Source organism: Xiphophorus hellerii, chromosome 3, assembly GCF_003331165.1.
Source record: "Xiphophorus hellerii strain 12219 chromosome 3, Xiphophorus_hellerii-4.1, whole genome shotgun sequence".
In the NCBI taxonomy this organism is placed as follows: domain Eukaryota; kingdom Metazoa; phylum Chordata; class Actinopteri; order Cyprinodontiformes; family Poeciliidae; genus Xiphophorus; species Xiphophorus hellerii.
This window is the reverse complement of record NC_045674.1, coordinates 31,204,013-31,221,333: the sequence shown is the minus strand read 5'-3', so window position 1 is coordinate 31,221,333 and position 17,321 is coordinate 31,204,013. Positions and strand designations below refer to the sequence as shown.

At 38.8% G+C, this 17,321-nt stretch overlaps 2 protein-coding genes across 2 annotated transcripts in view; one reads left to right on the top strand and one right to left on the bottom strand.

The window, feature by feature from the left end:
* The window catches only part of taf2 (TAF2 RNA polymerase II, TATA box binding protein (TBP)-associated factor), a 29,641-nt gene extending 19,475 nt beyond the window's left edge, over positions 1 to 10,166 (bottom strand). The window contains exons 1-8 of the mRNA XM_032558867.1: positions 9,768 to 10,166; positions 9,561 to 9,615; positions 8,687 to 8,847; positions 7,797 to 7,915; positions 7,559 to 7,700; positions 6,601 to 6,832; positions 5,047 to 5,231; positions 4,850 to 4,963 (exon numbers count right to left, since the gene is read on the bottom strand). Of these exons, the coding sequence (XP_032414758.1) occupies positions 4,850 to 4,963; positions 5,047 to 5,231; positions 6,601 to 6,832; positions 7,559 to 7,700; positions 7,797 to 7,915; positions 8,687 to 8,847; positions 9,561 to 9,615; positions 9,768 to 9,817 (1,058 nt within the window). The 5' untranslated portion in view covers positions 9,818 to 10,166. The remainder of the gene's footprint in view (positions 1 to 4,849; positions 4,964 to 5,046; positions 5,232 to 6,600; positions 6,833 to 7,558; positions 7,701 to 7,796; positions 7,916 to 8,686; positions 8,848 to 9,560; positions 9,616 to 9,767) is intronic.
* A 1,075-nt stretch (positions 10,167 to 11,241) lies between these two features.
* Positions 11,242 to 16,326, top strand: LOC116717390 (THAP domain-containing protein 6-like). The gene is made up of 6 exons (XM_032558746.1): positions 11,242 to 11,526; positions 13,519 to 13,711; positions 13,866 to 13,979; positions 14,119 to 14,329; positions 14,752 to 14,905; positions 15,036 to 16,326. The coding sequence occupies exons 1-6, from the start codon at positions 11,354 to 11,356 to the stop codon at positions 15,046 to 15,048; spliced, it is 858 nt and encodes a 285-aa protein (XP_032414637.1). The 5' UTR covers positions 11,242 to 11,353; the 3' UTR covers positions 15,049 to 16,326.
* The last annotated feature ends 995 nt before the right edge of the window (positions 16,327 to 17,321 follow it).

The following is a 17,321-nucleotide window of genomic DNA, read 5'->3' as shown; positions in this document are numbered from 1 at the left end:
TGTGTACAGTTACACAGCAGTAGTCTGTGTTTTTGACAGTTCAAAAAAGTCAAAACTTATCTGCCTTGATGGGATGGCGAAAAGACGGTTAAAAGTGACCAAAATTACATTTATATTCAAATTGGGACCGTTTTCATTTAAACTTTTAATCATTTTTGCTTTTTAATGACAAAAGCATTGGAATGCACTCAGAAAGTAATCACTGTGCTTCAGTTTCTCCATATTTCCTTTCTGAATTATGGTCAGTTACATTAAAAAAGCCACCAAAGCCTTTGACATGAAGTTCAAACTTTTTGTCAGGCATAATAAGAAATGAAGGGAGAAGTAGTTCTTGAAGTTGAGAATTGAGTTCAGAATGTGTAACTATGAATGTCAATGTGAACAATGAACATGAAGAACTAGGGCTGAAACGATTAATCGACTTAATTGTGATTAATCCATTATAGAAATAATCGTCAACTAATACAGTAATCAATTAATCATTAACTGGAGTATACAGACTCCACAAAATGGAATATGCTGAAAAAAATACCCCCAACATATTCAGAACAGTAACCAAGTCAAAACTATACAAAATACATGTTTTGCACTAATATATGTTTTGCAATAAAAATACCGTTATCAGTAAATAGGTTTTAGCCAAAACTCCTCAAGTGGCCTAGTTTTAGCTTCACCAGGTTGTAAATGCTATGTTATTCCATTTTAGGCTACAAAATGTTTATCTTCTTATTTCAATAAAAAAATTGAATTATTTATTTTTCATATTTGAATGTAGTGCCAATATTGTACAAAAAGATTTTAAGTAACTAAATGAAAAATATGTAGACTGTGTCATTTTAAAAAAATCTGATTAATCATCAGAATAATTAATAACTATAATAATTTGTAGCTACTTGTAGCTCTAATTTCAATCTGTATGAATTGAATTATGCAACTTATTCCTCCTAAGGACCAACAGGCAGAACATTGATCCTAAATCATCATATGACCACACAGTCTGACGTGCCTGGAACACATTTGCTCATTTTTTGGAAGTGAATCAGCTCCTTTATGACTTAATAGCCACCAAGTGACCTCACATTGATAATCCAGCACTGACTATGAGGTCATGTGCTTTAATGCGATGATGTGAAGTCAAGTTTCCAAAACACTTCGTTTGTCATTTCCATCTCCTTTCAGCCCACACAGCTTAGCTTCCCCATCCCAGGCAACTCAGAATCAATGAAGGCCACACTTGAGCTGCCTCATCATTTCTGTAAGATGGTTTTGCCCTTTGGGTATTTTTGTGGCAGTCTTTGACACAACACACACACTGCTCACATAATTTTATCATCATGGATTTATTAGCCTGTTAAAAGGAGGCACAATAGGTTGATTCAACCTTGGTGGTTTCACCGCTTCATGCTGTGCTAAACCTTGGCTGCCTTTTATTACCAGAGCTGATTTTATCTACACATTTACCATGAGTAAATACAAAAAAGAGATTTATCCTCCTTGGATGAGGGTATAACTACTGGGTCATGTTTTCATTATTTTCAGCTTCACAGAATCAGATTTTCAGCCTTAGATTTGGGGGAAAATATCTGAGAAATATTTTTTCTAAAGTTTCTCATTAGGAGGTCATTATTACTGGAAAACTAACTCTGCTGCAGACACACAAAGTACAAACAAAATAGTTTTCTAAGAGGATAATAGTCAACAGTTCCACAGTTGTGCTCAAAACAACAACGCTATTGTCAAGTCTAATTCTAGTCGGTTAATTTCTGGTTCAGTTCTAGCCAAGATGGATGTCTCTCTATTGGCGGTGTGTTCCCCACTATGTGGGCGAGAATATGGGCCGGAACGTGGGCGGGCTGTAAGCATGCAGGAGCTGTGGTCGACGCCATGATGATGTCATTTTGGCTGTTCCCTTGGGCGGTCAGTTTCTGCTAAATCTCTCGATTTATCCGTTCATTACGAATCGCCCCATCCAGTTGATGCAACGCTGTATGACCTTTTCTGCAAGTGTTGCCTTTACTCATCCAGTGGTGTGATTCCACTGGCCAATCAACAAATGCAGTCTGCAGTAGGGGTGAACCTTTAGCAGTTTTCTGGCTGATTGCCGATTACCAATCTGTAAAAACCCTGATCTGCCGATTCAAATTCTGGTAGATACCTTTTTTTTTTTGTCTGAAATGTCACTAAAAATAGCAAAGTTGTCAAAGATTGGGTGACTATTGTTAACTGTAAATGTGCCGACATGACCTGGTGGACTAGGCTAACAGTCAAATCTCTCTCAGGAGATATTAGAACAGGACAGTGGTTGATTTTTCAACATTTGTTGAGGCAGGTAGGATCAATGGCTAAGATCGGCTTCACATTTAAACATAGACCAATTACCAATCTCCCAAAATTAAGAAAATTGGCTGGCCGATAAATCGGTGCACCACTAGTCAGCTGCCAATCGAATCACTTGCGCACAATACCCAGCTTGGCCCAGCTTGTTCCTAAGGTAATTCCTAAAATGCGGAGGAACCGCACAGAATCTGCAAATGGAGACGAATCTGGCCAGGGCTGACAGGGAAAGAACCAGTTAAAGGCACATCTGTGCAGAAGGGGCTACAGTGTACTGAACCACATCAAACCATGCCGTACCGCTCAGTGGAAATAAGGCAAAAGATCTGTGGTTTATTGCAAACTTCCTCTGAGATAGAAGTGATAATAATTCAGTTTCAGACTGTAAGCATTATAAATGTGTCATTAAAGGTATCTTCATATAGCCATTTGTAATCCAGGTCAAAGTTTATTTTTTCCCTCTTCCTTTCCAGTGGAAGGAATCAACACAGTTTTTTTTAAATCAACTCTACCTACACATTTTCGAACAGCTGGAAGTTGCAGTCTGTCGCTTTTAAACCATAACAACCAGGAAACAACCTGTGAATAATTCCCTTATTAGTCTCATTTCACTATTTAAAACTGCATTCAAGTCTCCACTGGTGCAGTGGCAAGAGATCGGTGGTGCAAGACTTCAGGAGGATCCACAGTTCTCAGAAATATTAGTTCAGTAATCAGCAAAAACACATCTATAGACATATTTCAGTTTATACAGTTAGTGTTGAATGGTTTTCTTTATACTGATGCTGCAATATATTGAATGTTATTTTTTTCCTCACCTTTGGACAGCGAGAAATAAGAATTTATAGTTTTCCCAATGAATTTGGGTATGAACATAAACTTTCATTTTTTTCTCCCAGTTTCCAAAACCCTGCTATTGTTCTGATCCTGATTACAGCCTGCCAGGACTCTTTACATACATCAGTATGTGCTTCAGAATCTCGTGAATATGCTGACGTACTGTTCAAGGAACTGCTGAATCATTCACAATGATGGATCATTTTTCTCTCAGGAACCCCAAAGAAACAAAAATCAACAGCTTCATTTTTTGGAGTAGACTGTTTACAAACCAGCTGTCCTCTATGAAGCTTAGTGAAAATTGTATGTCTCTAAGAGGAATATAGAGGTACAACAGAGTCAGAAACAGCATGAGAGCAGCGCATGTGTGTGTGTCAGCGAGGATCAAGCAGCTTGTGTTCCTGGACACACAGAAGCGTGTGGAGACCTTCAAGCTAACAAAGATCCCCTCCATTTGTCAGTTAACGCAGATGGGTGTGGTAAAGAGCCGTTTTGCTTTTCTTTGCGTCTGACAGGATAATGAGTCTGGCCTGTTTTCAGTTAAGGGCCCCAGTGAGCCCCTGCTTTGAGAAATTGCTAACAGCAGTGGCACGCTGTTAAAAATCATGACAACAGCCTGCTGAACATAAAACACCACATAGAGGGAAGGCCCCACCACATGTGATGTTTGCTTCAAGGCCAGACAAAATGAGGGATGAAGAGGAAAGGAGAAAATGAATGAGGAGGCACAGACAGCACTCCTACAATATGTGGAAATATATGGAGTGATATTCTATTTGTTAGGGTGTTTTCACACCTGATAGTCCGGTAGACTCTGTTCAATTGGGGAGCAAAGTGGCAGTATCTGTTCCATTTTCAGTTGCTGGTGTTCCCTTTCACACTGCATTGTGTCAAACCAACCAAACCTTTCAGCAACCTGTTCCCCTCCCCGCCTGTGGGGGCGCTGCACCAAGAACAATTGAAGGAAACAACACAACTTCCCACTTCAAGAAAATGTAAACAAAACTTTAGTGGCATCAGATTTGTTTTAGAAATTTTCTCTTCTTTTTGGCAAAAAACCATGAGCCATTTCTCTCACTACTGCTTGACTCATGAGTTTGTATTGGTTCTATTTACCCAGAATGCCCTCAGCTGCAGTCTGCTTTATGCTTTTGGAGTGGTCAGAAGTGTCAGCCCCTGTTATAAGGCATCCTTTCCCCATAACTTTAGGTGTGCTCAGTGTCTGTGAATAAAACAGCTTCTCATAGCGATCAATCTGGTACATAGAGAGGACAGATTATGATTTCTCATACTGACAAAAAAAAACCCATAAAACCTTGAGTATTGTTGCAAATCTCCTAACAGCAGCCATTAAAGAGGGCTAAATGGTAGCAGAGCTGAAAAAGAAGGTCAGCCTCTGCTGAGGATTGTTTACATGTTACTACAAGACTCCTCCAAGAAATGCTGACAGTTCTTATCCATTATGCAGACATGTGGTGTACAAGGTTTATCTCAGAGTCCAACTACATCATGCTTTAAACCTCCAGAGACTCTGGAGCAACTACCCTAAGATGACCACACTGGAGAGGCGGTATGGTGCTGAGTCATGGTGGTGGACTTGGTGGGAAAAGAGGTGAAATACAAACACTTGTTTAGTCTGAGGTTCTGTCCTCGCATAACGAAACAAGTTACGCCTCACCAGGACATTCTGGAGATAAAACAGCCGAAGAACTGCTGGGCCAAGGCCTGGGCCAGACAGCGTCGGGTCTGAGGGGTCTGGTCTATAATCATAGGGCTGTGGAGCAGGTTGGTGCTAAAACACAAAGCAAACTGCATGAATAACAACCTACAACACATGGAACAATCTGCAGACGAGACCTCTGTTTCCATGCAAACCTAAAAATGCTCATCGACGCATAGGATGACACTTGAACGTAGGCCTCGTCCACAAACACGGTCTTAAAACAGGAGTAAGGGTAGCGGCACGTCAGGATCTCCTCGTAGAACTCAAAAATCTCGTGCAGGTAGGACATGGAGTGTTTGAGCAGAGGGAGCAGCTGCGGCAGGCAGAAATGGGTCACCTGCAGAGGACAGGAGCATGACAGAGGGCTTGGAACTGGGACCCGGACAGTTGTGTCTCAGATACTTCAACTTCAATCTGACAACTGGTGTTTAGAGACATCTAGTGGTCATGAGGAGAAGTTACAGAAAGGCTCATTCAAAACTAGATTAATCTAGAGATTAATTTCACATATTTACAAGAAAAAACTTGAATATTCCCTAATCCTAATCCATTTGCAAGAAAAAAAATATACAATTTTAGAAATTATAAATTCAGATATTTGAAATAAAATGTTCCAGAGGTCCTGTAACGTTCAAGTGGTAAATTTAAGAGATGTGCATTTGAGTTTAAGTGTCAGTGGTAGACCTGAGTTCTGTTCATTTATCATACATCTCCTGGGACCAGACTCACCAGGAACGCCTCGAACCAGATCCAGAATACACACCTGAAATAGTGAGGAGGAAGCTGACATATGGCTGCAATCAGACTGGACCCGGACGTTTTATACCTCCATTCAAGGATCTATGTCTGACACTCTGGAAAATATCCACAAGTGCATCCCTCACATTTCCATCTCAATCTTAGAAAACTTCTGCTACTTTTTGTCACAAATGTCTGACTTTATAATCTTAGATAACCTCTGAGTTTTTCTCATGAAATTACATGGTTTTTCTCCCTTGCAAATGTCTGACTTTACAATGTCAGACAATATTCTAGTTTTAACATTGGAAATTTATGCTGGCAATATAGAAAATTTTAATTTTTACTTCTTTTCCACAGAAAATATCAGCGTTTTTCCTTGTAGATGTGTAAAATTAACCTAAAAATGTCAGTTTCTTTGACAAAAAATTACTCCTTTGAAGATTTGTGTCTTTTATCTACAATGGTCCTAAATCTTTACTATAAAGACATCTATGAATAGACAGGAAAAAATGAAAGGCTGCTTGGTATCAGAACCACATGACAATATGGATCTGAAATTAACTTGAATTACTGTAAGAAAAAAATTAACTTTGCTTTTTCCAGATAAAACAAGGTACGGGAAGATTGAAATGTAGGTAAAAAAAGTAAATAGTCATCAATATCTTTAGTCAACATATATATTTTAAATATGTTGACTATTTACAGCTGATTTAGAAGTGACTTAACTAGATAAAACCTGATCAAGTTTTTAAATTCTCAGAAGGTTCTTCAGGTTTGGAGACAACAACCAGGGAGTTGCGAAGTCCCTGAAGTTCCTGGGTTTCACAAGATTTTCCAGAGATGGGCAGCCCAATGATGAGCAATAGAAAAAGAAGAAAAGCGTTTTTTTCCCCTATTCTATTAATTTGAGAACTAAATGTCTGGACATCTTTCAGTGACATCCAGACAGATCACAGAGTACGCACCTCGTGCATGTAGGGGTCCACAAGGATTTCGAAGGGCCCCACAGCCAGGGAGATGTTCGGAGCCGCAGTGGGGATGGGGAGGACGTAGTGGAATGTCTTCTTCCTCATGTCATGGGTGTAGATGGTCTCCACCAGGTCCCCACAGGACACTGCCACCATGGACGCATCTACAGTGAACTCCAGCTTCCATGTACACAGCTCTGAGTAGGAGTCCACACAGGGGAACCAGAACCTGGAGAGAGAAAAGATTCAGAAGGGGCCGCAAAGATGGAAGAATTCCCAGGTTTTGTTTCTATAATCAATCTATTAAAGGGGAAGTATTATGTATTTTCCAGACAAATAGTGCCATTTTACTGTACAATCAAGTAACCATGCTACCTTCAGTTGTTATAAAAATGCTATATGTCACATATGATTTAAAGAAATTTGACTTCATAATTTAATGCCTTGACATTGAGATATCGTCTCTCCAAAAACTCCTGCTCTTTCTAAAACGTCACCTTCATGTAGTCATTATGGCTCCTCTATTAACCCATTAACAACAATTTTACCCACAATCTACTGAAAAGTAACTCATATAATGAGCTCAGCAGATGAGTAGTTCCACCATGTGTTTGCTAATTGCTGCTTGCTAGTCTGAAGGAGCCGATTAAGGGAATCACTGGGGAGGGCTGCTCTTTGAGGTGGAATCTCTGAAACTGCAGCTCTGAGGAGGAGTAGCACCTCGAAGGCAGGGCTAGCTCCACCCAGGCGTTTTGCACAACTGAATGGTTGCCACGGGAGATTAAAAAATTTCTCAAACATGCATGAAAAAAAAAATCAAAGCAACACTCCAGGAATGTTTTTGATGAGTGAATAACATTATAACATGATGTGAAGCTCAAAAAAGTCAATTTTACATATAACTGGTTACACTGAAGTGACTTCAGATAATCCGGATGTTGCACTAATGTCCAACCTTGTGGAGTTCTGGTATCCAAAGGAGAACACGTGGGCCCCCCTCTCTGCCATGCTGCCTTCCACATCAGGAACAACAAAGTGGAGACCCCCTTTGGGCTGGTCCAATGAAAACTCAATATAAACCTTTAACACCTTCAGCTCTGGACCCAAACACAAACATGTGATACGAGTCATTATCAAAACGATCTCAGTCATTTTTCTGACAGGGTGATGAGAATGTGAAGACATCATCTCACCATCTCCTTGTTTCCAGAGCTCAGAGGGAACTTTGATCACCAGTTCTCCATTCCCAGCGTCGGGGTCCACAGCACTTACAGCCGCTGTGTAGGCACTGGAGAAATAGTTCAGGTTCCGTCTGTTCAGGAAAAACATTATTATCTAGCAGTTGCACTTTAATTCAGAAAGCTGTCCAAACATTTCCAGCTCAGATAAGCTGCTGGACAAGGGCAGGAATGTGTCAGTAGAACACAAACTGTCTTTAACAACTTCATACAGATGGTAGCAGAGGCTTAAACCCACCTATGGTCAAAATTACAAATATAGTTTTGGAAAATTGTGAATTAAACAGTGTTTTTCCCTGCAACAAACTCCCACATTACCACAGCTCCTCCACTGTGCTTAACTTCAGAAGCCCACATTTATGTTACAACTCTGTCCCTGAGATACATTATTCTGAGCAGGAACTACAATTTTATATATTACACCGTGTTAAAAATTATTATGCAAATTGGATTTAGGTGTCATAAAAATAAAATGTTTTGTTGTGCTATTAAATTTATAGATAGTATTCTGTGTCAGGGCTCTTTGAATCACTATCATTAATTTCAGAGAGCTGGGTTGATTAGTTTGTCTGGTGAGCTCAATTAAAGGAAATCTACTTAAGAAGGATGTTCCACATTATCAAGGAGGCCACAGGTTTCAAACAATACTTTATGTTTTCAGACTAGGAATAGCTTACATAGCAAGCCAAAATGATCAAGACAGGAAGAAATCAAAATTACAAAACAATAAAATGGCTAAAAGTTGAAACAATAGCATCCAATCACACAGAACTCATCAACTCCACAAACTAAAGCGTAAACTAGTTTGTTGGTTCCCTTTCTGTGACAGCTCTGGTTCTACTTACTGCTTGGACTCGTTGTGGCACACCTCAAGGGTGGGGTCGTTGTAAATGAAAGGGGCTTCTAGATCGTTGACTCTGACCCTGTAGATTCTGCACTGTTTACTATTCAACTTGATCCTGTTCAGGTTGACCACTGTGGGGAAAATGGTCAGCTCCACATAACCCTGCGACACAGTGAGGAGGCAGAGGTCAGTCACTGCTATCACTAGAAAAATACAAATGATTTGAGGTTCATTTATCTGGTTAAAAAGAAATACTTAAAAGGTATTAAAAGAAATTATTACTGAAGCTTAGAAAATTGTTTTTGCTGCTCCATCTGCATTTCAAACTGAAAATAGGGATTAATATTTGCTATTTTAATATGTAACTAGTAATTTTCCTTTGCATAATGTAATTATCGTGTGTCAGATCAGAAAGGTTATAGTTATTGTAAACATTATCAAAACCTTTGTTGAATGAATTCCGTTGTGGATTTTGCATTTTCTTGACCCTCCTAGGCCACTATAGGGATTTTTTTTTTAAGCATAACATCCATTGTAACTGTTTGTTGTTGTGTTGTGGCCTTTTGTTGTTGTGTTGTGTGTTAGGTTAAAGTGGCATCTTCTGGATTTGCTGTTGTGTTGAAGTTTTGCATTTTGTTGAACCTTCTAAGCCACCGTAAGTATGAATTTATGGATAATATTCCTTCAGAGGGAAGGTTTTAATTAATTAACCTGAAAAACTAGACTGTAAGAAAGCAAATGGACAGAAGTATGAGGGGAAAATCATATGGATGGATAAAAAGATTAATAGATAATGGATAAAACGAATGCTGCCCCTTTTCTGGTCTTCTTCAAGACCTGGAATGTAAAAATCCCCCACTAAGGACAGTACTCACAATGACAGACTTCCTTTGGAAATTGATGTTGTTGATGCACACCACCTGATGGGTCGTAAAAGCAATAACCAAATAATATTAACACGTAAGTAATGTGACAAACACTAGTAAATATTAGCAACATGCAACACGGTGACTATTCTGAACACAACTGGAAATCAATTTTCTTTCATTCTGATTTCTTGCAACGTAGAACAGAATACTTATAATTTAAAAGGTCGTGGACTCTCGAATCCTTTATCCTTCTTCTTGTTCATCTTTGATTAGAGCTTGAATAAGTCATGCATCCGTAATGGTGCTCTTCAGTTAGAGCTGCTGAAGACCATCAGAGAAAACTCATCACACAGCGGACAGATCTGCAGCTGCAAGCCGCTGTGCTGTGGGCTCCCCAAGAGATGTGTTCACCCGGAGACCGTCGTAAGAACTCCGCGGAAGTATTTCCACATAAAATAATAAAGAGAAGCGATTAGTTCCGAAGAGGGGTTGAACGACATGGAACCGTTACTTCATTGATACAGAAAAGAGACTCTGTAACATCAAAATAGACGCTCACAGAACTGTAGCTGCAGCGCTTTGGTGTTCCGCCATTTTGTTTGTAACCTTTGACCTGCCGCGTAAAAACAAACTAAACAAAAAAGGAAAAATAAATAAATTTATAAAACTTACACTTATAAGAACGACCAAATTTGAATCATAAGTATTAAATTGTTATTATTACTCAGATTAACTTGAATAAAAACAGGAACGCCTTAACTACTCCATGTGGGCGGAGCCTGGTTCAGAAAATAGTCGTATTTCCTGCATCCCATTGGCTGTTGGAAGGCAGGAAATACCATAGACATGAATACGTAGACGCCTCGTGGAGCGGGTCGGCCCATTGCTGCGATACGTCACAGCGTCCGCCATATTGGATGTGGCCTATAAGCCAGTCAGCTAATACAAGTAAATTGACCGAACTTCAAAGTGCCGTTCTACAAAGTATTTTAAGTTAATACCTGTCATTGACACATTTTCTCACACACATACACACATATTTGGTAATCAAATAAATGACTAAAGACATAGTTTCTAACTTTTGATGTGATTATTTAATTGGTTTGGGGGATTTCTGAATAAAGAGCACAGTGTTTTTATTTGATAGAAATTATTCTGATAATTTTTATATTGACATTGATGAACAGATTCACACTTTTACAATGTTTTATTAAAGAACATATTTAAATGATTCCATATTTAAAGTACATTTAACGTTTCAATACAATTTCTTTTCTTGTATTTATTTTTTTTTATATATTATTGATAAATGTCTTGACAATGACTTTGATAAATCAATCATTGTCAAACATTAAACTACATATTTTTCTTACTTTTTTCTGGAAAAAAATATTTATTACAGTACGATGTCAACTCTGCTATTGACAGCAAAGAGTGAAAATAATTCTGAAAGTAAATTATTTTTATTTCATTACATTACATGTATTAATTCTTCAATCTGAATCTAATACTTCAGATTGAGATATTTAAAAATACACAAAAAGTGAAAGAATAAAACACATTTATTTATTATACTGGGAACACTGGCCAGAACTCCAGGCAGGGCTTCAGTCTGCTGGTCACACTGGGAGAACTCCAATCACTTCTTTCATCCTTATCTATGAAAGGTAATGCCAGTGAATCCAGTTTGTACTGTAAAACGGTTGAAACAAGTCCGCACAGCACATGATTTAGGGAGCTCCGATCGCTCTACTGCCACATACAAGATGGCGGTGACGTAACGCAGGACTCAGCGCTCAATGAGGCGTCTACGTATTCATTTCTATGGGAAATACGGCCGCCATCTTGGAGCGGTCGTCCTACCTACTTGGCTAAATCATAAACATCACAAGATGCCTCAGTACTGTGCGGCTAACCTTTGCTCAAATCGACGGACTGTTGACGTTAGGACTCGGGGGATAACTTTTCACAAGTAAGATAAACGTGGAAGAATGCGTCGATTGAAAACCGTACACATAAAATAAATTCTGAGTGCCTTATAAATTTTCTGCTATTACTGGTACAATCGCATTTAAGTGTATCAAATACACTGTTGCATTTTACAATGAGCTGAAATGTTATGATGGGAAAGTTTGGTTAAAAAACAACAGCAAAACACTTAAAATCAGTGAGGTATGTGAATGTAGACATTCATTGCATCAGCTACACAATGAAACTTACATTGTACTATGTAATGCATGTATGTACTTATAAATCTCTTACGGATTTCCTCTCTGTGTTCAGCGTCGTATATTCGTTTTGTTTGATGCGTACACCTCTATTCAGCGCTGATATATTGTAAAGAGTATAATTTCAAGTTTTGAAAAAAAAAAGTTAACCAAATATTTCACAGGAGTAAGTCCACAAGCAACCTGGTAGATGCATTGAAAGCAGAGAGAGCTGCATCTCGTGCATGTGTGTTAAGTTATTTGCTGCAGTAGCGCTGGTCACTTTTAATTGTTCGTGCGTGGGACGTTCAATGCGCGCATGGAGTGTAATACACGCTCGTGGGAAATTAAAATGGTGCTTTTCTCGGCTTTTGTCATGAATTTGACATTATACCATCAAACCTTTACACAGGTGTGTCACAGATGATTCATATTTAATTCTTTCACTGTATCAACATTAAGCACAAGTGGGCAGAGTACCCAAAAATTGCACTCAAGTAAAGGTATCACTAATTCAACATATTTTTATTCAAGTAAAAGTAAAAAGTAGCCATCCAAGAAACTACTCAAATAAGAGTAAAAATGTATTTGGTAAACAAGTCTTCTCAAGTACTGAGTAGTGTTGAGAATAAATAATTCTGTGTTTTCCTTCTATCTTTGTTAGCTAGTTGCTAAGCTAAAAGAAATGTCATGTTAGGAAACACCCTCAGGGATAAGATTATATTATACTAGGAGCTAGGGAACAAACTCTTTGGGGCGTAACTAGAGGCTAACAAAGGAGATCACAACCCCATCTGGGGGGCCATTTTGACTTGCTACCTTGTAAAGGTGGCATGTGAAATGGACCAGCTATATTGTGGTATGGAATTCATTAATTCAACTCACTGTCTCCGCATGGAGAACGGTTAATTTTCCACAGTAGTTCATCAAATTATCAATCATTTAATATTTAAACATCATCAGATGGACCAAAATATAAAGTTAAGGGGAAATTTTGGGGTTTTTACCCCTCCAGGGGGTCTTTTGTGGGCTCTAGTGTCCCTTATATGACAGTGGGCTGACAGGAAACAGGGAAGGAGGAAGACATGCGGCAAATGTCGTCGGGTCCGGGAGTCGAACCCACGACGGCTGCGTCGAGGACTGAAGGCCTCCAAATACGGGTCGCGCTAACCGCTACGCCACCACGGCACGCCCTGAAATTTTGGCATTTTAAGGACCAAAATGACAGTAATTCAATATAAAATATGTGAAACTTTTAACAAAAACTGTGGGTGTATGTCTTAGTCTGGTGAATTTTTGGTTAAAACATGTTTGTTTTTCATTCAGTGGGTAGAGAATCCAGAAATTCTACTCAATAAGGGTAGTGATAGTGAAATTACTCAAGTAAAAGTAAAAACTACAACTTAGTAAAAAACTCCTACAATATATTTTTTTAAAAGTTACTCAAGTAAATGTAATAGAATCAATATCGCTACTACCCAGCTGACAGTAAGATGCCAATATCTCATGCCCACCATTCATACAACAGAACATCTGACTGAACAGTTTTCAAACAAGCTTATTCACATTTTCATTAGTTTTGATTCATTATTAACAGAAATGCATCAAAATATGAGTTTAATTGAAGTAAAGTTATAAGAAATTGAAAATAAAAAGTAGTAAAACAGGGAGAACATTATAATGAAAAAATAAGACTAATCTACTTTGAACAATGTTTTCGTGTAGGCACTTGCAAATATCCCGTTTTCGTTTTGAAGGTTTCCCAAAGACAAAAATGTGAGGAAGAAGTGGGAAGCGACTTTGCAGAGAGAGGGATTCACTGCAAGTGATTCATCAGTGCTGTGCAGTGAGCATTTTAAACAGGAGGATTTTGACAGAACCGGTCAGATTGTCCGACTGAGAGATGGTGCTATTCCATCAATCTTCAGCTTCCCTGCTGACCTCCAAAGAGTAGGTGTATCGTCTTAAGTCTCTTAGCATTCACAAATGTACAGATTGTATCATCACTCACAGGACAGGGTGAGATACTCATTCCTCCATTTGTTTATGTGTACAGATAGCTATATACTGTAAAGTTCATAATCATTATGCTTCTTCACTTTAGCCAGAAAAGTGCAGGACGACAGTAACCTCCATAAAAGTTGAACCTAGCCTGTCTGTGGCCTCTCAGGATACCACAGAAACTTGTACCTCACAGCCGCAACCTCAGTCTAATGATGTGAGTATTTATATTTTAAATATGATATTGTAATGGTCATGGTCATATTAAACTCTCAAACCATTCATATTAAACACACTCACAATTGAAGGCAGTCAATTAGATCACATAGTGTGATCTTCATCTCTCTGTCTATTAGGATCATGGCTACGCCTTGCCAGCTTCTCTTTCCGCTGTTGCGGCTAAACTGAAGGAAGCCTTGGTAAGAGTGGAAAGTCTAGAGCGGGAAAAGAAAAACGCCATGGCCAGAGAAAAGAGGGCAAAGACCACAGTTCAGTCTCTATTGGGGGATTTGAGTGACAAGAAACTAATAAATAAGAAGCTCAGAGAGAGGCTTGAATTATACTCAGGTAAGATGAAATTAGCTCTTTGAAATTCATATTAAAGACCCATTCAGTAAATTATTGAAAAGTCCATTTATTTCAGGAACTTTAACACTAAGTGAAACACTTTATATAGATTATCTAAACATAGATTAAAAATCCTTCATTGCTGTTAATTATGATTTCCTGCTTACAGTTAATGCACACAAGATTCATTAACATCAGACCAATAAAAAAAACATTTTTAATACAGAGATGTAGCCTTAATGAAAAGTTTGTCTTATACCTGCTTTCGGGTTGTCGTCTATTTTCAAAAGGTACTTTTTATCTGACAAATGAGCCTCATTGGAACACATATTCTAATTTATTTAATATAACTACTGTTTTTTTAACATCCTCAGCTATTTATCTGAAGGAGAGGTTTTTCATTTTTGCTCTTAACATTTCAGATCTTCAGCTGGACTTCTTGGAAAAGCAGGGCCATGAGTACACAAAGGAGCACAGAGAGTTTGCCCTCACACTCCATCTGCACAGTCCAAAGGCATACAAGTACCTCCGGGACACTGGAAAATTGCCCCTCCCACATCCACATACATTACAAAGGTAGCCTTAAGGTTGACCAGTTTATTTATTGTTTTAATTACAATAAACTTTGAAAATATACTCAATGAATGTCTTTGTATGTCTTGTCTTATAAGTAATTCCTGTATGATGTGCCCGTTTTGTAATCTAGGTGGCTGGAGTAACAATCCATCTGCATGCCAGTTCCAGGACGTCTGATGGTTCGATGTGGTGGCTCACCTAGTGGGACAGGCAATGTGGCTGCCCAACATGATGACGTGTACCTGTCACCTTCAAATGTCCTCTGCTTGAATTGCTGAAGAGTAACAATCTCCATTTCAGCTGTTGTGTGCGGCCATGGCTATCTTCCAACTAAGTTTGGTGATCTGGTGGAAAATGCTCTGGTCTATACAGCAGGATTTGTAGCAGATTCTACGAAAACTGCTGTGTCGCGTGAGCTGGTCAGAAATGTTACGTCATCATCATTTGATGAAAACTACCACCTCCTAACCCTGAACATGGTTGCCCTTGTGATTCCATCACAAGGCACTGTGAAGCTGCTGAGAGCTGAGATACTGGAGCTTCAACACAGCAACCTCCAAATGTGTCAACCATTGCACACATTGTTCGCAAAGACACTGCAGAAGATTAGACATAATTTGACACTCAGGGTTTCCCCCAGTGTATCGTAAGCCTGGCAGGACAGCAGGCTTTACTCCTATGCGTTTAGTCTCAACATGCTGACTCTGGGTCTGCGCTGATAAAGTCTGAATTCCTGCTTAGCTGGTGCGTTAGTGAGCCAGTGGTTCTGTCCGTGGAGGAGCTTTCACGCTCACCTCATCGTCACGCAGCACACGGGTTTATTTTTATTTTATTTGTTTGCAGTGACACCAAACTGCACATAATGAAATGTTTTATCTACAGCCAGCTAGAATTAATGCACGCATCTGCGCTGAGAGCAGAAAAACCCGTCCCATAAAGTTCGGGCAAGCAAAACTGTCTTTGTGGCGCTTATTTAAAAACCTTAATAGCCACGAAATGGAACAGCTACTAAAACCACATAAATTGTCAGCTTAACATTCTTTAATATAAAGATGTATTAATGCATCTTTAACACTGCCAGTAGTATTAAAGATCACCGGGCATAGAGGGGAAACCCTGACACTGATAATCATCATTCTTTCTGACTTGTTGTCATTGGTTATGTCTTTGTTTTTTTAAGATAAAGATGCACCACATTGTCAAAGTCACTTCTCTTGATTTACAGAAAGGCAGTACAAGAAAAAACGTCACTTGAAAATGCTTTAGTTTAGTCTGTAGTTACCACAAGAAAGTCCTGTTGCTTGGCGTCAACCAAATGAACAAAATGCCTTGTTTTTGTGAGCTGTTTTTAAAATATTTGTAAATATTTTTGGTTTAACAGTACATTCTTTATTAAACCGTGTTAAAGATATTAAGAGTGATTACTATGTATATGTATAGTCCCCTTCTGTTCATAATACTGGGATTAAGTATTTTTAACAGACTATCTGTCATAAAGTGCGGTTAGCAGTGGTGAGGAAGACACTGAGGACCCAGGTTGGAATGAAGAAGTGATGATTTTAATGAAGATGATCCAAAAAATACAATAATCCAGGCAGCACAGATGAGCGGGAGCAGACAAGAACGTAATAGACAGCATGTAAGACGACAAGGACCCGACCAAGAACAAGGAACACAGGTGGCATTAAATACACAGAGGGTAATCAGGGAACGAGACACAGCTGGGAACAATCAAGGGGTAGACAGGACAACAGGAGACTCACACAAAAACCTAACTGAACACAGAGAAAAAAACAAAACCTTACACAATCATTGTAATAAAGGACTTATCACTTCTGTGATTGGTTTTTATATCTTTATTTTTCAATATTATTTTTCATGTCAGTATTAACACAATGAGGCTTGCCGTTAAGTGGCTCCATGACACGTTGAATTTCACTCGTGGATTTGATTAAGAACTGGTTTTGTTTTTGTGTTCTTTATCATTTCTGTACAATAAACCCACCGATTTATAGATCAATAGACAGATTTATATGCAAAATATCACCCATGTTTCTGTCCTACAATATGTATGATGTTAAGAGGAGTACTGGCACTTATTTTGTCCCCCGACTCAAAGCACAATTTTTCTCAAGTAGTTCAAAGTTTATTCCATTCTGGAACCAAGTCAACACAGCACCTCCTCTCCTCTGTCATGTGCCTCCTGAGACAGAAAACAACAATTGTGTATCGGTGTATAAATGTGTATGCATCTGTGAGTGCGAATGGGTGAATGTGACTCTAATGTAAAATGCTATGAGTGGTCAATATGATGGAAAAGTTCGGTCCATTTATCATTTCCCATGATTTCACATTGCCCTTTGAGAAACGCTGTTCCTTTGAGGTTTAGTTCAGGGGGCCGTCTGTTGTGCAACTT

Coding starts and splice junctions, on each gene's coding strand:
- LOC116717390 (XM_032558746.1), top strand. CDS start 11,354: ATGAGGCGTCTACGTATTCATTTCTATGGGAAATACGGCCGCCATCTT. Junction 11,527..13,518: donor CGGGGGATAACTTTTCACAA/GTAAGATAAACG, acceptor TTCGTTTTGAAG/GTTTCCCAAAGACAAAAATG. Junction 13,980..14,118: donor CGCAACCTCAGTCTAATGAT/GTGAGTATTTAT, acceptor TCTGTCTATTAG/GATCATGGCTACGCCTTGCC.